This window comes from Balaenoptera acutorostrata, chromosome 11 (genome assembly GCF_949987535.1).
Source record: "Balaenoptera acutorostrata chromosome 11, mBalAcu1.1, whole genome shotgun sequence".
In the NCBI taxonomy this organism is placed as follows: Eukaryota; Metazoa; Chordata; class Mammalia; order Artiodactyla; family Balaenopteridae; genus Balaenoptera; species Balaenoptera acutorostrata.
Window position 1 is genome coordinate 32,643,515 of NC_080074.1, and position 20,298 is coordinate 32,663,812.

Sequence of the window (20,298 nt, forward strand, 5' to 3'; positions counted from 1 at the left end):
TTTTACACATTCTTTTCCCTCTCCCAGCAGTGTTTTGGTTTTGCTCTACCTGGATACCTCCTACGTGTGTGTGTGTGTGTGTGCACGCGTGTGTATGTATTAAATGCTTTAGTTTATCTCTAAGTATTTTCCTAAGAATATTCAATAATACAGAATTTGATATTCTTATGAATTTAATTTCTATTTCTTGGTTTTGTGATTGAAAAAGGTATTGATTTTAATCTTTGACAGTGATAAAATTCAGGCTCCATCCTTGTTATAACTTTGGGAAACATCTAAATCCTCTATTTAATTGGCCTGTCTGTTAGTTAGGGGTACTTATCCCTTGCTGTCACCTAATGCTAAGTAAATATGTAGGAAAAGATTTGACTAGAAGAAACAGTGTAATAAGATGTTCTTTATTTTTAGTGCAGTAACTTGAACTGGCTTTTAAATCAATGAGAGAAATTATTTTCCACGTCTACACCATTTTTTTTCCTTTATACTTTTAGAATGTATGAAACCAAGTTGAAAGAATTGGAGACTGATATTGCCAAAAAAACTAAAAGCCTTACTGATCTTAAACAGCTTGTAAGACAAGCAACAGAGAGGGAACAAAAAGTTAAGAAATACACGGAAGACCTTGAGCAACAGGCAAGTAATGTCATTTTTCTTTATGTGATAAAATAATGCATCATATTTCAAACCACCCCTTGGCATTGTCTTATGTAGGTAAAAATGAACTCTGGACTAATTCCTCTCCTACAAGGACCATCTAAGTGAATGGCCCCACCATTCACCTACTTAAGTCAAAAACCTTGGATCATAGACTCCTTTCTTTTCACTCATACCCCGTGTCTTTTTCATTAAATCCTGTCAGCTCTATTTCAGACGTATCCCAAATCTGATGATGTCTCAGCACCTCCAACACTGCCAGTCTAGTCTAAGCTATTCTCTCACACCTGAATGGCAGTAATTTCCTAACTGGTCTCCCTGCTTCTGCTCTTGCCTTGTTTCACCTTCTCCCTATCCCTGACCTATTTTCCACATAGTTGCCAAGTAATCCTTTTAAAGGTATAAAGCAAATCATAGCAGTCCCATCCTTAGAATCTTCCAGTGGTTCCCATTACCCCAGAACAAAATCCTAAGTTCTTTTCATGGCCTGCAAAGACCTACATGGTATGGCATCTGGTTTCCTCTCTAGCCTCACCTTTACTTTCTCCAGCACTCATAGTGCTCTAGCCATGCTGACATTCTTTCAATCCTTGGGACAAACCAAACTCATTCAAGCTTCTGGGCCTTGCTTTTGTTTCCCTTGATTAGAATACTGTTTACCCAAATATTCTCATAGCTCACTCCCGCACTTCGTCTCTGCTTAAATGCAAGCTCCTCAGACCCTTCCAAACCTATACTACTTTCCATCACTCTGTCCTCTTACTCTAGGTTATTTTTCTTAATAGCCCTTCCCACCATCTTGAAGTGTTATCCAGTCACATCACATGCTCACTGTTTGTCTTCCCCCACTAAAAATGTAAGGACCACAGGATCATGCAGGAAGGGATTTTGCTTATTTTTTTCACTGCTGTATCCAGTGTGCCTAGGACAATGCCTGGCATGCAGTAGTTCCTCAATAAATAATTGTTGAATGAATAGTGGATAGATCACCATAGATGTGCGATGTGAACTTTTGAAAACTCAACTTTTAAAATTATGCTTCATTGAGAGTATCTTTATAAAACCTCATATTTCCATGTCAAACTTTGTCTTCTAACTTTTCATTGTGCCCAAAGATTGAGATTCTCAAACATGTTCCTGAAGGTGATGAAACAGAGCAAGGCCTTCAATGGGAGCTTCAAGTTCTTAGGTATATTATTTGTTCATATGACTACTTTTTAAAAATTATTTTTTAATATAACCACGTTTGCTGTATCTAGAGTTAAGATTTTTCAACCTTGCTGCCTAATAGGTTTTTCAGCCTCATTTCATCCTTCTAATGCCAATCACTCTTTTATATAATGGATGCTAAAAAAAAGGGTAAACTAGATCTTAATGTAGGTGTCAAGTTTGTAATTTAAACTTTCTTAATAGCATAGAATATATTAAACCTTAGCTTCCAAAGGCAAATGTTAATAGAAATGAGGAAAAAAAATCTTCCAAGGCTCTGTGTAGCATACTTTTGTGAGGCTCCTCCCTGCAAGAGAAAAACTACTCTTGAAATTGACATCAGATCAGATTTTAAGAACATGAAGGATTTTGATTCTCTGATCTCTGAGAATGGTAGCATTGCAGCAGGAAGAGTAAATGGACAAATGTTTACCTTTATAAATATCAGCAAGTTCTAAGCACTGTACATCACACAATTAAAGAAATGCTCATGTATTTTGTGGAGCAGTGTCTGTCTGTCTTTTTCTAACACATTATCATTGTGTTCTAGATTAGCTAATAGTCAGCTGGAAAAAGAAAAAGAAGAATTAATCCATCAGATAGAAGTTAACAAAGACCGGAATGGACCTGAAAGCACCATACCCGGTAGTATATTTTTTAACACACTCATAGCATGTTAGATAACCCAAGTTTTTGAATTAGGGTTTGCCTTTCTTGTTTGTTCACAGATTTCTGATAACTGTCTTCCTTTTATAAAATCAAATCCTTGATTTAAGTTTTTAAAGCTGTCTCTGTCTTCCATGAAACAATATTCCCATTGAGCCCTTTGAGTTGTCTGTAATATTGAGTAGCAAGTATTCAAGTGTCTTTCCCCTTGTATTCCATCTGGATGTTACGGATTTAACCATGATACAATGCTAAGTAATAAATATTAGGTCTGTTGCTTCCAGTTTCTCAGTATAGGCCCTTTTAAGCCCTTTGAACATTTTCTTCTAAATGTTACTTTCATCTTGTTATTAATTTAAAAACTACATGTGTATAAGTAAACATTGCCTATATCCTTTTTTTCCTTTTACAAAGTAAAAAAGTCTATCCTTCTACCCTCTTCCATTTGCATTCCGAAGTGATTACTAATCATTCCCCTGTTCCTGTGTACATAGGTATGCACATATACACATATGTATGTAATGTATATGTATATGCGTGGACACACATAAGTGAATAGTTGATCCTCATTATTTGCAGTTTCTGTATTTGCATATTCACCTACTCAGTAAAATTTACTTGTAACCCCAAATCAGTACTGTGTGGTACTTTTGCAGACATACACACAGAGCAGTGAAAAATTTAAGTTCTATGATCCCCACTTTCCCAGATGAGATTCAGCAAGGTGATGCTCTGCATTGTTTCAGCTCTCATACAAGGATGACCAGAGGAGGAGACAACAGGGGGCACTGCTGCACAGGGCAGGAACTTCTGGTTCTGGGACCAGCCGGTCTGGGTTTAAATTTCAGCTCTGATGCCTGTTATTGGGGCAGCCTCAGGAGTCACTTGATACTTCTGAACCTTGTTCTCTCTTGTAAAACAAAGAAAACAGAACCTACCAAGATGAGTTGTTTCCAGGATTTAAGATTATGAAATCTATGTGAGATGTATGTGTATGTAGGTTTATTTTCCCTAAGAGCAGTGGTTCAGTATTCACTAATTCATTGTTCATGTTGACTTTATAGAACATAACTACTGCGAATAATAAGAATCGATTGTTTGTATGCATATTGTATTTGATAGCTTTTATGAAAATGCCAAATTCTGTTCCAGAGGGTTATACTAATTTATATCTGAACAGTTTTTGACTATTTCACATAGCTTTTCAATATCCTACCAAGCAGTCTTGTTGCTACTTTGTATTAAGGCTGTCATGTATGAGTCGTACCAGACACTGTGCTAAATGCTTTACAAGTGTTTTATAATTTAATTCTTATAGCCCTGAATTTTGAGTACCTCTGTCTCCATTCTACCTGTGTTAAACAGATTCAAAGCAGCTAGGAAGGGGCAGAGGTAGGATGAAGCCTAAATCTGTGAAACTCCAAAGCTCCTTGCCATTCCCTGCTATTGACCAGTAGACTGCCTCCTCTCTTGGTGACTAGAAGTACATAGGTAAACCTCTCTTGACAACATCTCTTCCAGCAGCCAGCTTGGTGTACTAAACCAGACACAGCACCAAAGAGCGGTTAATGCTGTTGATGTTAGGCAAGTTCTCTTTCTAAACCTCAGTTTCCTGAGAGGGAATTTCTGAACCCTCATTTCCTCATCTCCTATTTAAAAATGAGGATCAAAGATTGTTAAGGCTCAAAATCCAACCAAAACTGTTTTGGAAATTTTAAAGCACTATTTAAGTATACGTGATCATTAAGCTGACTTTTGGAAAGTGCTATACATAATAATCACTTTTACTGCATAATTTAATTACCAATCTGTGTAATATATAGCATCCCACTGATTAAGACAACTCAATATAGCATTCCAGTGATCAAGAATCAACTCTGTAAAAATCATTAGTACTTTCTGCAGTGGTGAGGGAAGCTTTGAAAAGTACGAGGAAAATATTTGTCTCCAACTTACAGTAATGGAGGACCATTCCAAGGTCACCTTAATAGAATATGCTTCCTGTCCCATCCATGAAAATGTATTTGCTGACCATTATTTTCTCAAAATTCAGCATTATTTTAAAAATTTTACCCCTCAGTGGCTGTAAAATATGACCACATGACACATTATATGCAGTTTAAAGAAAGAATGTTTCTAGCAAAGATGGCAATTAAAGCAAAAATCCTATTGCCCATTGATTCTCATTATAAAATTAGAGATATGTTAACTCTGGGAGAAATCAATAAATTAAACGAAAGCCCTTGTGCTTTTTATGTTTTCCTACCAAAATATCAGGACTTGTTCATCTTTGTGTTATGCATCCTGCCCAGAACATTTTTCACATAGTATTGGGTTGGCCAAAAAGTTCATTCAGGTTTTTCTATAACATCTTATGGAAAAACCCAAACGAACTTTTTGGCCAACCCAGTAATTACAGTAAATACGCACTGAAGTACATGGAATAGTCAAAGCTGTTGGGTAACAGGAGCATTTGGCCATCTTACGGTTGTAGCCCCTTCCCTAACAGTCTACTTATTCTAATGTTGTACTAGTAGCACCTAACAAATTTTCTTGGTTCTAGAATTTTTCTCTGAAAATAATGGTTTCTTCCATGTAAAGAATGAACCTGGATCGATACTTCTAACACCTAACATATGCCTCTTCTCTTTGTCTGCTTATGGAATTATAATACCTGATACAGAGGTAGCATACAGAATTCACAGCCTGAAAAGTGTTTCAACCATAAAAGACAACATTTTCCAGGCTCTAGTTTCATAAGTTTCCTCCTTATCCTCTAAAATAAATCCTTTATCTTGAACTTATTCAGAGTGGGAAAAGCTTAGTCTAATTTTCACTTTTTTGGAGGCAGATCCTGATCAACTAAAGGAAAAGGTCAAAGATCTAGAGACACAGCTCAAAACCTCAGATCTAGAAAAGCAGCATTTGAAGGTAACTATTTTATAAATGTTTTGTGAAAACAGCTGTTGAAAACTGTTTTTATGATCACCGAGTTTTAAGTATGTATCCTAAATATTCCTGGGATCACATTTTATACTTACATTTAACCTTGATATTACAAAGTTGATTATATTCATCTGACTGTATTAAAAAATATTTATTAAAACAGAACTATCAAAAAATTGAGACAAATAGGATTAAAGAGTAAATTATTTTTAATTGTCACAAATATAGCTCATTATTTTAATATTCTCCTAAGTTTTGGGTCACATTGGGAACAGTGTCTTTTATTTCCTTTTGAAATTCTTTTCAGGAATAGTTCCCTTAAAGAAAGATATTTGATATGCTTTATCTCTTTAAGAATCCGTAAACAGAACAAAAAAGCATAAATATGAAAATTCACTAGTGATCACTGGCTATTCTACATGGTCATTAAAGCTCAAATTGTTTCTTTACCAGATGCCTAACTTTTAGCCAGGCAGAAGCCCAACAGTTTACCTGATCATAAATATATTTATAACAAGTGACCATTATTCATTGAAAATTAGATATTTGTAAAGAAAATACAAGTAAAGCCTAACCAAAGAATCTTAACCAAAATAACTTCCATGTTGTGAATAGCCAAGTTTTTTGATTGCCTCACTGAGAGTATCTTAATATTATTTTGGAGAAAGATTAAATCCCCTCTGATTGATTTAAGAGCTGATAAATTTTAGTCCAAGACCAGGACATAACTTACTTAGAGAACAAATAATTTGACAGTTAACAAGTTAGTTACTTACACTGTACAATGAAACCTTATTAATAAAATCTTAAGAAAATACTTCTGCCGTATAAGTATATTTGACTATTCAGGTTACTTTGGCTTTCATGTTTGTTTGTAATTAAATCTCTTTAGTTCACACCTAAAGAAAGAATGTATTTTTTCCTATATATACCTTTTAAATATGATATGTTCTTATTAGGAGGAAATAAAAAAGCTGAAAAAAGAACTGGAAAATTTTGATCCTTCATTTTTTGAAGAAATCGAAGATCTGAAGTATAATTACAAAGAAGAAGTGAAAAAAAATATTCTCTTAGAAGAGAAGTTAAAAAAGCTTTCTGAACAATTTGGAGTTGAATTAACTAGTCCTGTTGCTGCTTCTGAACAGTTTGAAGATGAAGAGGAGGAAAATCCTGTTAATTTCCCTATATACTAAGGGCCACCTCTAACTATAGTTTTCTTTAACTGTTTATTAACTTTGTAAGTTAAAATTCCATCTGGAAGTTCCATCTGGAAATCAGGCAAGTCTCTGACCTACATGATTTCCTTCCCAATACCTTGTACCTTTACCTAAACTGGAATTTTTAGTAAATAAAATTATACGAAAATTTCAACATATTAGAAAAGTGTATTTTTGAAGACTTTTAGGATAAGTTATATCTGTCAAATAGGCAATGAGCTATGGTGAATTCCTATACATTCATAATGTTTTAAGTTTCTTAAACATTTAAAACTGGGGTTTTATATATACTTACATATTCTCAAATTATATATGTGTGTGTGTGTATATATATAGATAAAAATACATTATGAAGTTGAGCCATAAGTTTTCTTAAATGTCTAGCAATATTAAATTCAGCTTAAAAACTATTTAATTTTTAAAGTACATGGTCCAGAATTGTTGGTTTGTCTTTTATGCTACTACCCATGTATAATGGACTGAATCCAACCTTTGTACAAGCTGGGCAGCTTATTATTATATTTTAAATTCCAGAGGTTAAAACTCACTTGCTGTTTCTCAATAAAATTTTGAATAGATATTTGCAGGTGGGAAATTCATTTCTTCAAACGCTAGAAGACATGTTGCTATATTAGACACTGAACAATAAATAGAAACTCTGAGATATTTTTACCTTCTAAACATGGCAGAGTATTCAATATTGAAATATAGTAACAAAGAAGCTGGTTTTTAATTGCATTTCCAGTTTATACATTGAGTATTATATCTTTGAGCCTACCAAATTTCTGATTATCTATTTTTGAAAAGTGATTAAATAAACACTTAGCATCAAAGGCATACACATAATTGTTCAGATTCATGTTGATAATAACTGGTTTTGAATTCATATAAGTATCTGGGATTGGCCAGCATAAACCAAGATGATGGCGATGGACCTGAAAAGAAAAAAAAAAAGGGTATTAGCTTTTAGCCTGTATTATCTTCATTCACTTACAAATCTTTTGAGTGCCTACTATCTCCCAGGCACTATTTAAGGCTCCATGTCATCTTACCCTTTTTTTTTTTGTCATAGCTGTTCTCCTCCTGACATATTACATATTTACTTGCTTATTGTCTATCTTCCCCATTAGAATGTAAGCTTCATGAAGGCAGAGACATTGTTTTGTTGACTCTATTTCCAGCACCTGGAAACATGCCAGGAACATAATCAGGGGCTCCATAAAAATGTAATGAATAATAGAGTCTGTTGCTGAGTGCAGAAGTTAGCCAATTGAAAAATGCGGGCGGAAGGCATTCTAACCAAAAGAAATATCATGCGATAGAATCGTGTTTTTGCTCTGGTTGCGTTTGGTTAAGAACATATACAGTGTGGGTGTTTGGGAGATGGGGGTAAAGAGTTCTGGAAATTTTAGCAGGGGCCAGATCATGAAAAATCTTAATGTCACTGAACACTTTTAAGCAGGGAAGTAGTATTCTCATTCATTTGTGAAGCATGGACAGGACAGGGATAAGACTGAAAGATAATGCTGAGGAGGGTGATAAAATAATTCAAGCATGAATCTTGTTTTAAATTAAAATCAACAGCCAATTGGTTGGTAAGAAGTACACAGATGCAATAGATGAGAATCTTTTAGAACTGATAATTGGATGTACGAAGTGATGGAGAGAGGGGTTAAAAATGATGTCTAAGTTTTTGGCTTCAGTGAATTGTTTGGAGTTGGGGTTGGTCCAAACTGGACTAGGGTCCAGTTTTGAACATTACAAACTAGAACCTATGTGAAATCAAACAGACAAGTCCAGGAGACAGAAAGGGCGCAAAGTGTAAAAGAATTCATTCTGTATATATTAACTGTCACCTTGGCACTCTTTTAACTCAACAAATTCTATAATCAGGTACCTTTGAGAAATGCTGCGTTAAACTAAGTTATTAGTACAGATGTCTCAGAGAACACTAATGTTCAACATGAATTTCCAAGAAGGCAATACATAGTATGCAGGGTTTTCCGGACATTTTCATCACTCTAATTCTGAAGCACATCTAGAAGAACCAACGCCCCACAGAATAAATACATATTGGGAAACACAACTTTATCATATAAAGATGGTGGCATGTGAGATGAAGAAATTAAATTACTACATATCAGAATTACTGCAATTTGTAGAGCATTTTAGTGCCACTTCTACTTTAAGAAGATAAAATGACATAATCCCACGAATTATTTTCTGCCATTACCTTGATTAAACAGCCATCACTGCAGTGCCACACTATTCCTTCAATTTTACCCTCTCTGCAACCTTCAAACCAGGACAACAGATCATTGTGCTTCAAAGTAGGTAGATTTCTTATTTGAAATGCTCCATGTGGTATAAGAAGATGTAATGGATGCTTCTTGCTTCCTAACCCTAAAATTGTAAAACTCTGCCATTAGCCATACAGAAGTTTCAAAAAGAATGAGGAAATTTCTCCCTCCAAATTAAAAAAAGCCTCTAAAACATTGAGGAATAAATTTACCAAAAAGTTTGATTCCTTGAAGAGAGACAAGTGCCCTCACTCGAAAGTCGGCACCTTATGCCATTAAATCTAAATTCCACCTTCGTGTGCTCTATACCAGGAATTGGCAAACTATGACCTTCAACCAAACCCAGCCAGGCGCCTGTTTTTGTAAATTGTTTCAATGGAACACAGCCAACCCATTCACTTAAGTACTCTCTATGGCCTGTTTCAGAGATATGGCCCAAAAAGCCTAAATATTTACTATCTAGCTTTTATAGGAAAGTCCACCAACTGCTGCTCTACACCATTAGCCACATTCAACTATCATTCAGTATTTACCAAACAGCCACGCTGTATCTGATAACTTGTATAATTACTGTCTTAGATTCTTTTCACCTGCCAATCAGTCTGCTTCTGATCTCTATATAGGATTTTGCTATTCCAGCTTTCATGACCTTGGGTCTGTGTTCATCCCTTAACAATACTCCATAGTGCCCTCAGGACTTGTACTCAAACCATCATGGTATATATTCGAATGCTTGATATGCTATTCATTGCTAATTATTTTATTTACTTTACTCCTAGCTGTTAATTAATGCTAAACTAATTACCTAGCCATGAAAAGCAACCTAAGTGCCCATCAACAGATGAATGGATAAAGATATGGGGTGTGTGTACACACACACACACACACACACACACACACATACACAGAAAATGGAATATTACTCAGCCATAAATAAATAATGAAATCCTGCCAATTGCGACAACATGGATAGAACTAAAGGATATTATGCTAAATGAAAGAAGAAAAAGACAAATACTGTATGATTTCACTTATATATGGAATCTAAAAACCAAAACAAATAACCCAAGTTTATTAGTCATTTCTTTAGTATTTTTTTTTCAGTTGAACCTAGGAAGTTTTCTTTAAAAATGACTACTGTAACTAAACAAGAAAAAGGATTTACTCACCATATGGGTTTCCATTAATATTGGTTCCTATAAGCTCCAGTGTTTGTTCTAAGAGATCTGAGAGTGGCACTGCACTAATTTCCAAAAGACCAGGATCATCAGAATGATGCCTCAGTACCAGGGCGATTTCAAATTCATAATTTACTACAGAGGAATGCCAGCAATACTGTTTGTTGTTTTTCTCCACTGGTACCCAACCTATCATTTAAAGAAAGAAGTGTTTTTTATTGCACTGTTTTTCTTTGGATTAAGACCTAAAGTAACTTTAATTTTTGTGCAAATTTTCTGTATTTTCTGGATGTTCTATCACATACAGGTATCACTTTTAACATCAGTGGAAATGTTAGCAGTTTTACTACTTTGTAAATTATAATTTTTTTTTTAATCATAAGGTCTCATTCTTGATTCTGCTGAGGAATTAACCTGTTTGATTATTCACTTCAGAGCACCCAGCATTCTTTTAATAGAAAATTCACATTTCCAATAAGAATTGAGCACCATTCTAAAACACAGCACTAAAACTTTTTTTTAAATTGTTTTCTCTCTACCTTCTCTCCAGTTTCAGGGACAATAGACAGATGCAAGTGTTCTGCAATTTACTGTATTGTTCCAGTATTTATTGAACAATTTATTGATTCCACATTTATTGAATGTTACTGCTATTCCCTTCCTAACTACTGATGCCAGATTAGGCTTCTTTGTTGTGGAGAATTCCTTACCAAAAAAAAAAAAAAAAAGAAGACAAACTAGGGCATAAACACTATTATGACCATCACATCTTTGGCATTCATTATTTGCCCAGATTACTGTAATAAGCTCTTTGCTGATCTACTATCTCCAATTCCCCACCCCTTGTAATTCTATTTCAAGAATTTAAATTTAGTTCTGCTGTAGCTCTGCTTAATAATCATCTTCAGGATAAGCTTCAAACTTCTTCAGATGGAATATAAACCCCTTTAAGATCTGAGCCCATTCCACATCTCCAGCCTCTACTTTTATAGCTTCAAGTGTCATACACTCTAAACATTCCAGCCACAGTAAGGTGTTATTTAAAATTTCTCAAAGACTCCATGATCTCTCCCCTTCGTGGGAGTTTGCCTAAGCTGACCTTCTCCCTTCCCTTGCCAACTAACTTCCTGGTTCTTAAGCTTCAGTTTCAATGTCCACTCTCCTTAGACGCCTCCTCTAACCACCACAGGTTGAACTAGGAGTTCTTCCTCTTTTCTCCAACTGTACCCTGTGTATTATTTCCTTTTAGTTCTTAAATCATACTATTATTGGTAGATTTTTCCTGTTGTCTAAAAGATCATCGATGATAAAGGTTCTGATCCTCCTCACTTCTGTAATACTAGAATCAAAGAGTACTTTGCACATTACAGGTTCTTTTAATCTGGAGTTATCCTTCTACTCAGCGCACTTCTGCAAAATTTTCCCATCTCCAGAAAAACTACTGTGAGACACCTATTTTCACTTCCCTTTGAGACAGTCTTCTAGGATCTTTGCAAAAAATATATACATATTATTATCCCCAGTCTAAAAAGTAAAAGGCTTAATATCCCATTTCAGATTAGAACATACCGTCATCCTGACAACACTTCAAGGCTATTCCCACACTCAATGCTTTATTAATCTTCACAGACTACAGGTAGTAAACTGTCCACCTGAGAAAAGAGTCTAAACTTGAGAGGACGTTCTTGATATGAAACATCTTTAGTATCGTTAAATTAGACTTAGAAAATTCGTGCTATACAGATAAATACCATGAAGTACCATGTTAAAATTAAGTTCTGTAATTTCCAATTGAATGTATAATACCAGGAATGTGTCCATTTTCATCAGGCATTGGATTCCCATTTAATTGTTCTATTTCCTTCGCTGGTATCCAGCACTCTGGAACAGGTTTGAAGTCCTCCTCAACATTCCAAAAAAATTCTAAAAGAGTTAAATAATCTTATGTGTGGCGATACTTTAAAAAAATATATATAACACTGAACAAATTCAAAGTGGGAACAGCTAATGAACCCCATAATGTCAGGTACCATATAATTAGTCTCCATTCATTACCACCACAATGTGACTACTTCTCAGGGTTAAGGTACTAACACTTTAAATTTTCAATTTTGAACCCACCACTATCTGTAACAGTAGTAACAGTCTAACTAAAGCAACCAATGTTCCAGCATGTGTGATTTATGGTAAATTTTTAATGCACTATGAATATAAATATATAAAGATTATATGTATGAATGAGTGGATATATAACAATAAATGTATATATCTACTTATATAATATTTAGAGGCATCTACTGTAATAATTAAAAATATTAATAATCCTTTGAGATTTGTGCCTGATTTATAAAATTACCCATTTGTCTCTTAGGTAGACAAAACCAAAATGTGTCACTCATTTTATATATATATATATATATATATGTATGTATGTGTATATATATATATATATACACACACACACACAATAATTTGTATGTTTTAATAAAATGGACACGCTACAATGAAGAGTCACAGAAGTGTTAGGAAAATATTTTGAAATATTTTTCAAGAATATGCTTTTACATATAAAGATATTCAATTATAATTTTTTCTTTTCCCAAAGTGCTTAAATTGTAAAGAAGGATATAATATATAGAACACCATAGCAAGAAATAAGCCAAAAATTTCAACTTAAATCATGAAAAGCTTTAAAAAAAAAAAAAGAAAAAAAAGGACCCACTAACCTTTTGAGTTTTGTTTTGAATGTAGAAAATTTTTAAACCTTTTCTCTGCTAGTTTGTTAGGTTTTCTATCTAGCCGAGCCCAAAGGTATGGCTGACCTAAAAAAATAATGAAAGGAAAAAAAACGTTTTAAGACGCAAACAATAAAATTTATCTTGAAAGACATTTCCGTATAAAATTTTTCAATAAACAGTAGGAGTCATCTCCTCTAAGAGAAGCAACCCGGAAGACAAAGGGAAATATGCAGTATAACAGACATCCTACCTAACAGTACCTGATGTATAAGACTTAAGTCTTTGGTTAAAGAGTGATGGGGATGAGATAAAAAGCAAATGTGATTTCCTTCATAAGGACATTCCACAGCCATATTTTATTAGAAACTAGCAATTGTGAGAAACCGAAGCTACCTCTATACTGAATGGAAACATAACCAGAAAACTGTATTCACACTTTCCCTGAAACCGAACTATGTGCTATGAGGGTTAATTCCCAAAAATGTGGAGTGAGGCTAAACTGTTTTGCATGGCTCTGACCCCTGGGGTCAAGGCACGGAACACTGATTAATAACAATGCTTCACAGTCAGGGATCTGAGAAGTGTCAGGGCGGGTGCCAGCATTCTTTATTGACAACAGTGAGGCTAGTGAGTTGCACCTGGTCTCAGTGAGACTCCTAGAGGGCTGATGTCGAGGCTGGTTACTTAGCAGAAAGATGCCTTCATGACCAGCAAAATGTAAAAATCCCCAGCTGAGACTCCATTTCAGATTCCCTGTTTCTGAGGTGTTCCCTGCCTATATCAGTGGTGGTCCCTGCTTTAAGAAAGTGTGTCCTGCCTGGACTTGTCAGGAAGGTGGGGGAGGAGTCGGGGCAGGGGACCATAGAAGCTTTCACCTGGTCTCACCAGACCCTTTGCTGTGAGAGAGTCTTTGGTTGTGATGCACATCCTTTTAATGCCTTTGCTGCATTGCCTATCCTTTACCTGTAATGAACTGTGAATTTGCAAGCACTGTCACTCTGGGTTCTGTACGTTTTCTTTAGCAATCCAATCTTGTTTAACTGCCACCATTATACATGATTACACATATGATGCACACTGAAGTTTCTTAATATAAGTCTAAAAAAATCTTTGTTTCTTCAAATATATAAATCAGAGATTTATCTTAAAAATTATTGATTAAAGTTTGGTTTAGGCACTGTATATTACTCATTAGCTATACCAATACATAATATGAAGAACCAGATTAAAACTACATTGTCATTTCTGTTGAACGGACCTTTTGTTCTTTTCACAAGTAAACATAAAAGAATGCATTGCACTCACACCCATTAAGATGGCTACTATCAAAAAAATAGAAAAAAACAAGTGTTGGTGAGGATATGGAGAAGCTGGAACCCTTCTGAAGTCCTGCTAGGAATGTAAATAGTGCAGTTGCTACAGAAAACAGTATGACAGTTCCTCAAAAAATTTTAAAAAGAATTAGTATATGATCCAGCAATTCCATCTTTTGATACATACCCCAAAGAATTGAAAGCAGGGACTCAGATATTTGTACACCATGTTCATAGCACCACTGTTCCCAAGAGCCAATAGATGGAAGCATCCCAAGTACACATTGATGGATGAATGGTATATACACACAATTAAGTATATACAAACTTGTGGTATATACATACAATGAAATATTATTCATCCTTTTATAAAGGAAGGAAATTCTGACAGGTACTACAACATGGATGACTCTTGAGGACAATATGCTAAGTGAAATAAGCCAGCCACAAAAAGACAAATACTGTTAAGACTCCACTTATATGAGTTACCTAGAGTAGTCAAAATCCTAGAGACAAAGTAGAATGGTGTCTGGAAGGTGGGGATGCTGAGTTGTTTAATGGGTATGAAGTTTCAGTTTTGCAAGATGGAAAGAGTTCTGGAGATGGCTGTGTTGACAGCAGCACAACGATGAGAACTGCACACACCACTTAACTGTACACTTAAAAATGGTTAACATGGTAAATCTTATGTCATATGCATTTTATCACAATTAAACATGAAAAAAGATGCACTTCAGAAGAGATTTCCTGATATAAAGAATGTGCCCAATATGCATTTAACTGTTCTATTTCTCTTGCTGGAATTGAGAGGTAATTTCACTATCCAGAAAAAAAAATCACAAAGATTATTTCTCTCTTTTCAATGCATTTTTTTCCCTTAACATAGTTGACAATTTCTATTTGAGTTTAAAGTACATTAAAATGAAATAAATTAGAGACATTGCCAATAGTAGTAAAAACAATGGCATCAGCACTGGGATCAGTGGAATGAGAACAAGCTTTAGGGTCAGATAAACCCCATTATAAGTTGAGCCTTCATTAATTATATGGTCTCGAACAAATTATTTATGTTCTCTGAGCTTCAGTTTCCGTTTCTGTGAAATGGAGAGGCTTATTGTGCAAATTAGAGATAACACATATAAAGCATTTATCATACTGTCTGGCCCTTAATGGGTATTAAGTAAATATTAGTTATCTTTCCTTCTTCCCCCAAGAGAAAGATACAATGATATAATAAGTATAATATACCAACTGTGACTTTATTATTTTCCTATTATACTTAGGTTTCCAAGGGTTTATGAAGAGCAATGCCCCATTTCAGATATATATAGTTTAAGTGACTAGGAAAAATAAGTAATATTTGTAGTACAGTTTTATATTACCTTTGTAGGTAGTAACATAACAACATGTTCCATCCACTTTTTCTGTTGGAATTGCACTGTGTATATCTGCATCTAATGCCTTGTGACTTATAGTTTCAGTTGCCAAAACTTTAAATGGCTTAAAAAAGAGAAAGAGAAAACTGGTTTAAGATAAATAGCCTCTATGCCTTCGCACACACTCTTACCTGGAAGTTCTTAATTTCACTAGTTCTAAGGGATGATCACCAGTCTATCCTTCAAAATATTTCTCCTGTTAAGTTCTTACAAATCACCCACTCCCCTTCTACGCTATCATAGCAATACATGTTTTTCCCCACAGATTTGTAATCAGAGTCGACTTGAACAACACAGGTTTGAACTGCATGGGACCACTTATATGCAGATTTTTTTTTCAATAGTAAATACTGCAGTACTACACATTCAAGGTTGGTTGAATCCTGGATGCAGAACCCTGGTTATGGAGGAAACTCGAATATGAGGTCCAACCACAAGTTATACTCGGATTTTCCACTGCTGTAGGATCCAAGCCCCTAACCCCTGGCATTGCTCATGGGTCAACTGTATTCACGTTTCTTTATCCATCATAATAAGCTTGACACCAGGAACCATGTCCTATGCAGAGCTGCATCCCTAGCACAGGTGTTAAGTGTGTTCAGTCATTTACTTGACAATTATTTGCTAAATGCCTCCTATGGGTTAAGCATTGTTCTCAGCACTGGGACAGATGAACAAAAAAGGACCTGCCTTTGGTGGAAGGTTCATTTTAAGGAGGGAGATGACAACAGCAACAAAATGTATAGTACAATGTTAGCTATGATAAGTGCTGAGGAGAAAAACAAATGCGGACCCTTTCAGCTTTATCAGTAGTAAACTGTTTGCATATTTAACTTACGGTTTTTCTACTGTCAGGAAGACAAGCCAAAACAGTATCGAGAATGGAGGAAAAGACAGTTTCTAGGATCCTTACCACTTTTTATCTGTAATTTATTTTCATTTATGAGAAAGACTATGCCAATGTTTTATAGTCTAAATTATCTGAAGTAACACTCACATAATGTGAAAAAACACTGTACAATATAAACATACTGGTGTGATAGGCTTAAGACTAATAAATGAAGTACTGTTTCAGAGTCTGGCAAACAGGAAATTAGCCCCATTCGGGTACTGATTCAGTATTTTTAAGATAAAACTGAATGGTCAGGGATTTATCAGTAACTTACAACATTGGTATCAGAGGATATCAATTTAACCTGTGGCAGTAGGACCAAGGTTTGGCCCAATTACTCTGTGTGTGTGTGTGTGTGTGTGTGTGTTTAAATTTATCAAAGACTCTAGGGAGGAGATGACTTTATGGAGTTCTTGATGAGTACAAATATCCCTTCCATAAGAATGAATTACCTACCACTCTATGCTACTGACATGTCCAAAGGACAGCATAAGATACCAAGGGGTTCGCAAAGTTCTCTTTCTCTGTCACTTAAGTCTTTAAACTCTGGAAACAGAAGGCATGTGTGTATAAAAAGTAATAGCTAGTATCAATTGAGTGGTCCTCTACAATTTCTTGGTAGGGGAAATCGCTAGGATAAGTAAGCTGATGAAAGATTTCATAGAGAAGTTCTGATTCCAAATTTTTAAAATCCTGGAAGTGATCCAGGCAGAGTGCGTAGCCTGAGCATAGAGACAGGATTGTGCTTGGTATGTTCACAGGATGAAACAGACTTTGCTAGAACAGATACGTCACTTTAAGTAGGCACCTCTGTCACAAACACACATGGCATTTTTCACTGCACTGAGCTCAGGCACCTCACTGTGGGCCCAACAGGCACTTTAAGACTGGGCCTGATTAATGAGAATCCTTACTACTCCCCTCCCACCCGCAACATACCAAGTTGAGAATCACAGCTAGAGTGAACCACTATTGAGGATGACATTGTTTCGTATGAATTAAGTTTGTTAGGGCTTAAAAAATAAAAGCCTGACAACGACTGCTACAGACATTTAGTAGTAACTGCGGGGTTTTGACTAGGAAAGAATAATGATGATCATTCTCAGCGGCAAGAAAGAACAATTTAGTGCAATAAGGGCGTAAAATATTAATAACTATAATAGCGGTGGCAGTGAGATGTTATAAAGTAAAAAGCATCAAGGTAAATGGAAAACTGGCATGAAATGACACCAGGGTTTATCCAGTAGCCTGCCATGTGTCAGGTCCTAAAAACTGGGACTTGAAATAACACAGTAGTCTTGGCCTTAAGTCTTTTAGCCTGGGAGACATGAAGGCCAGTGTGAACGAAGTTAACGGGAAGTAGAGGTGGAGTTAAATGCACATGCTGATTTTGTATGATGAGTTGAAGCACCCAACCGATAAGTGGTGATTTTGCTATCAAGGACTTTACTATATATTAAAGAGTTATCCTGATACAGGATCATTCACCAGTATTTATTAAGGGCCCTCTCTATACGTAAAACACGTTGCTGCGAGAATAGAAAACCTTGAGATGGGAACACCAAAATTAGAATCAAGTAGTTAATTACTGATAACAATACACGAGGTCTGATCTTTAGTGACCTATTTAGGTTAGTTGTCAACACTGTCATCGGTTCCCAGGTTTGAACAGGTGAACCAAGTCTTCTAAAATCTCCACTTTGACACCACACTCGTGAAAAGTAGGAAAGCTTGTTTTGCGGTGACTATGCGACTACTTAAGGGATTTTCCTCAAAAGATGGTAACCTAAGAAGAAAGGAACATTATTTAAGATGCGGGTTTTCAATTTCCATGCGATGGCAAGTTTGAATCGCCAGATCAGAAAAATTCTCCCGCAGATTCCCTCCCTTGCAACTAAGAAAGTACAAGAACCTGGAGCTCGGGGCATAGAAGACCCGTACCCTAGACCGCCCCAGCGAAACCTGCAAACCGCCCCCGCCCCCAGTCTGCAGGGCGGCTCCACCGCACCTGGGAACCCTGTCCGGGTTCAAACGCAGCCCGCGCCGCGGGGAGCAGCCCACCCGCGGCCGCCCCGCGGGCCCCGCGCTCCTCGGTACCTGATGCTCCCTTTTGGTGGAAGGCTCCTCTTTCACCTCCGTCACAAACACACACGGCATTTTCCGCTGCACCGAGCCCAGGCGCCTCATGGTGGGTCCACAGGCAGTACGAGTGGAAAGCGCGCTTACGAACAGCGCCGGGTCCGCGCCAGGACAACATCCACAGCAGTCAGCCGCGTTACTCAAGCCACGCACGTTCCGCGCGCTGGTCCAGCGGCCGCGCTCCCGCGTCCCCCGGCACCGAGGTGGGCCGGGACGCACGCCCGGAAGCGGCCTCCTGGTCGCGGAGCCTTCTGGGAGTTGTAGTGCGGAAGCCAAGGTACCTCCGTGTGTGCTCTCGCGAGCGTCCCTCAGGGTTGTGATGACCTTGAAAACACAAAGATCCGTTTCTGGTGTGTGTGTGTATTAGTAGCCGATGATATTTATGAAAATTAAATGCTATCAAGTGATAAGTAATGAGTCATTTTAGGTGGCGATTTAACACCATTTTGATGAAACCGATTTGCCTGTTCCCTTTAATATGTTCCTGGGAGAAGCACTGTAGAAGCTTAAAAATATCCGGAGACATCTCAAGGCGAAATGAAAAGTAATTTCCCTGGAAAAATGTTAGAAAACGCTGCAATTAAAACATCTAGGACACTCCCAAAAAAGAAAAATTACCGTTTGTATTACGCCTCATTGTGCGGCATAATATGGTCAAAATTGGTTCTGGTGTCTTTTCCAGAGTGAATGCAAAGTGTAGCCTTAGACCAATCCAAAACCACACGAATACCAACAACCAGCTTTCAATCTCAATATTTCATAGGAATCTCACTTACCTTAGTTAAGTATGAGCTCCAACAGAGTCCAAATGGCTTGAGTACTTGTCGTCAATCAACTGCAGAGGTAAAAACCGCTTTGACTTATTGCTCAAAAGAACTTTGGAGGGTAAGTAATGACAGTCAATGACTGAATAAAAATTAATAAATATTAAATATTTAGTAATAGTAGCCTTTCTATCTCATTGAAGCTAGTAGTCCCTAGTAGGGGAGTTTTGATTACTGCCATCTTTTATATGTCTGGACAATGCCCAGGTCTCATTCCTATAATTGTCTTATCTGCAGGTATCAAGACTGCCCAGCAGTTTCCTGATTTAGCCCCCAGAAAATTAAGCGACTATATCTCACTTGGAGTTATCTATGTATAAGGGAATTACCAAAGAATAAAATAACCCTCCGAAAAATTCACTGGTTTTTGATTGCTGGATTCAGAGGGGAGGGATGGAAGAGATTTGCTGTATAAAAGTATTTACTTTCTCTTCTGCTATCTTTGATTTTCTCATAGGAAAAATAAATTAAATAAATAAATAAGGGGGTTTGGGGCAAAAACACCTGATGTGAGATCCTGGGACCAGAAACGTCTTAGAATTTTGTAGTCAAAAACCGTGACTTTGTTTCTCCAGAGGAATCCTAAAAAGCAGCTTGTTTCATTGGTCTCAAGGAGACAACAATTAAATAACCGTCACAACTCTCAACTGTCATTTCCCAAACTGCCACAGAGTCTTTTAGTCCCAACATTCTATCATTTCTGAGAAAAGATCATCTTCCAAAACATTCCACTTGCTGTTTGAAAGTAGCAACAAAGCTAACCATTTTTTAGGAAGCACTCTTTAT

The 20,298-nt window shown here is 36.4% G+C and overlaps 2 protein-coding genes across 12 annotated transcripts in view; one reads left to right on the plus strand and one right to left on the minus strand.

Annotated features, from left to right (window-relative positions):
- CEP290 (centrosomal protein 290) overlaps positions 1-6,668 on the plus strand; it is a 97,164-nt gene extending 90,496 nt beyond the window's left edge. For 6 of the 7 annotated variants that reach the window (XM_057557601.1, XM_007165923.3, XM_057557605.1 and 3 more), the window contains 5 exons: positions 492-633; positions 1,770-1,843; positions 2,414-2,508; positions 5,381-5,460; positions 6,435-6,668. In XM_057557601.1, the coding sequence (XP_057413584.1) occupies positions 492-633; positions 1,770-1,843; positions 2,414-2,508; positions 5,381-5,460; positions 6,435-6,668 (625 nt within the window). The other variant, XM_057557606.1, reaches the window with a different exon arrangement.
- RLIG1 (RNA 5'-phosphate and 3'-OH ligase 1) lies at positions 5,608-18,921 on the minus strand. 5 transcript variants are annotated; one of them, XM_007165922.3, is made up of 8 exons: positions 18,647-18,881; positions 15,604-15,721; positions 12,897-12,992; positions 11,977-12,093; positions 10,162-10,359; positions 8,926-9,095; positions 7,745-7,876; positions 7,501-7,627 (listed from the first exon to the last, which is right to left on the minus strand). In XM_007165922.3, the coding sequence occupies exons 1-7, from the start codon at positions 18,734-18,736 to the stop codon at positions 7,784-7,786; spliced, it is 882 nt and encodes a 293-aa protein (XP_007165984.1). In that variant the 5' UTR covers positions 18,737-18,881; the 3' UTR covers positions 7,501-7,627; positions 7,745-7,783. The 5 variants fall into 5 exon arrangements, with proteins under 5 accessions (XP_007165983.1, XP_028022305.1, XP_057413592.1 ...); XM_007165921.3 differs by lacking the exon at positions 7,745-7,876 and having other exon boundaries at positions 5,608-7,627; XM_028166504.2 differs by lacking the exons at positions 7,745-7,876; positions 15,604-15,721 and having other exon boundaries at positions 5,608-7,627; positions 18,647-18,921.
- Positions 18,922-20,298: the final 1,377 nt, after the last annotated feature.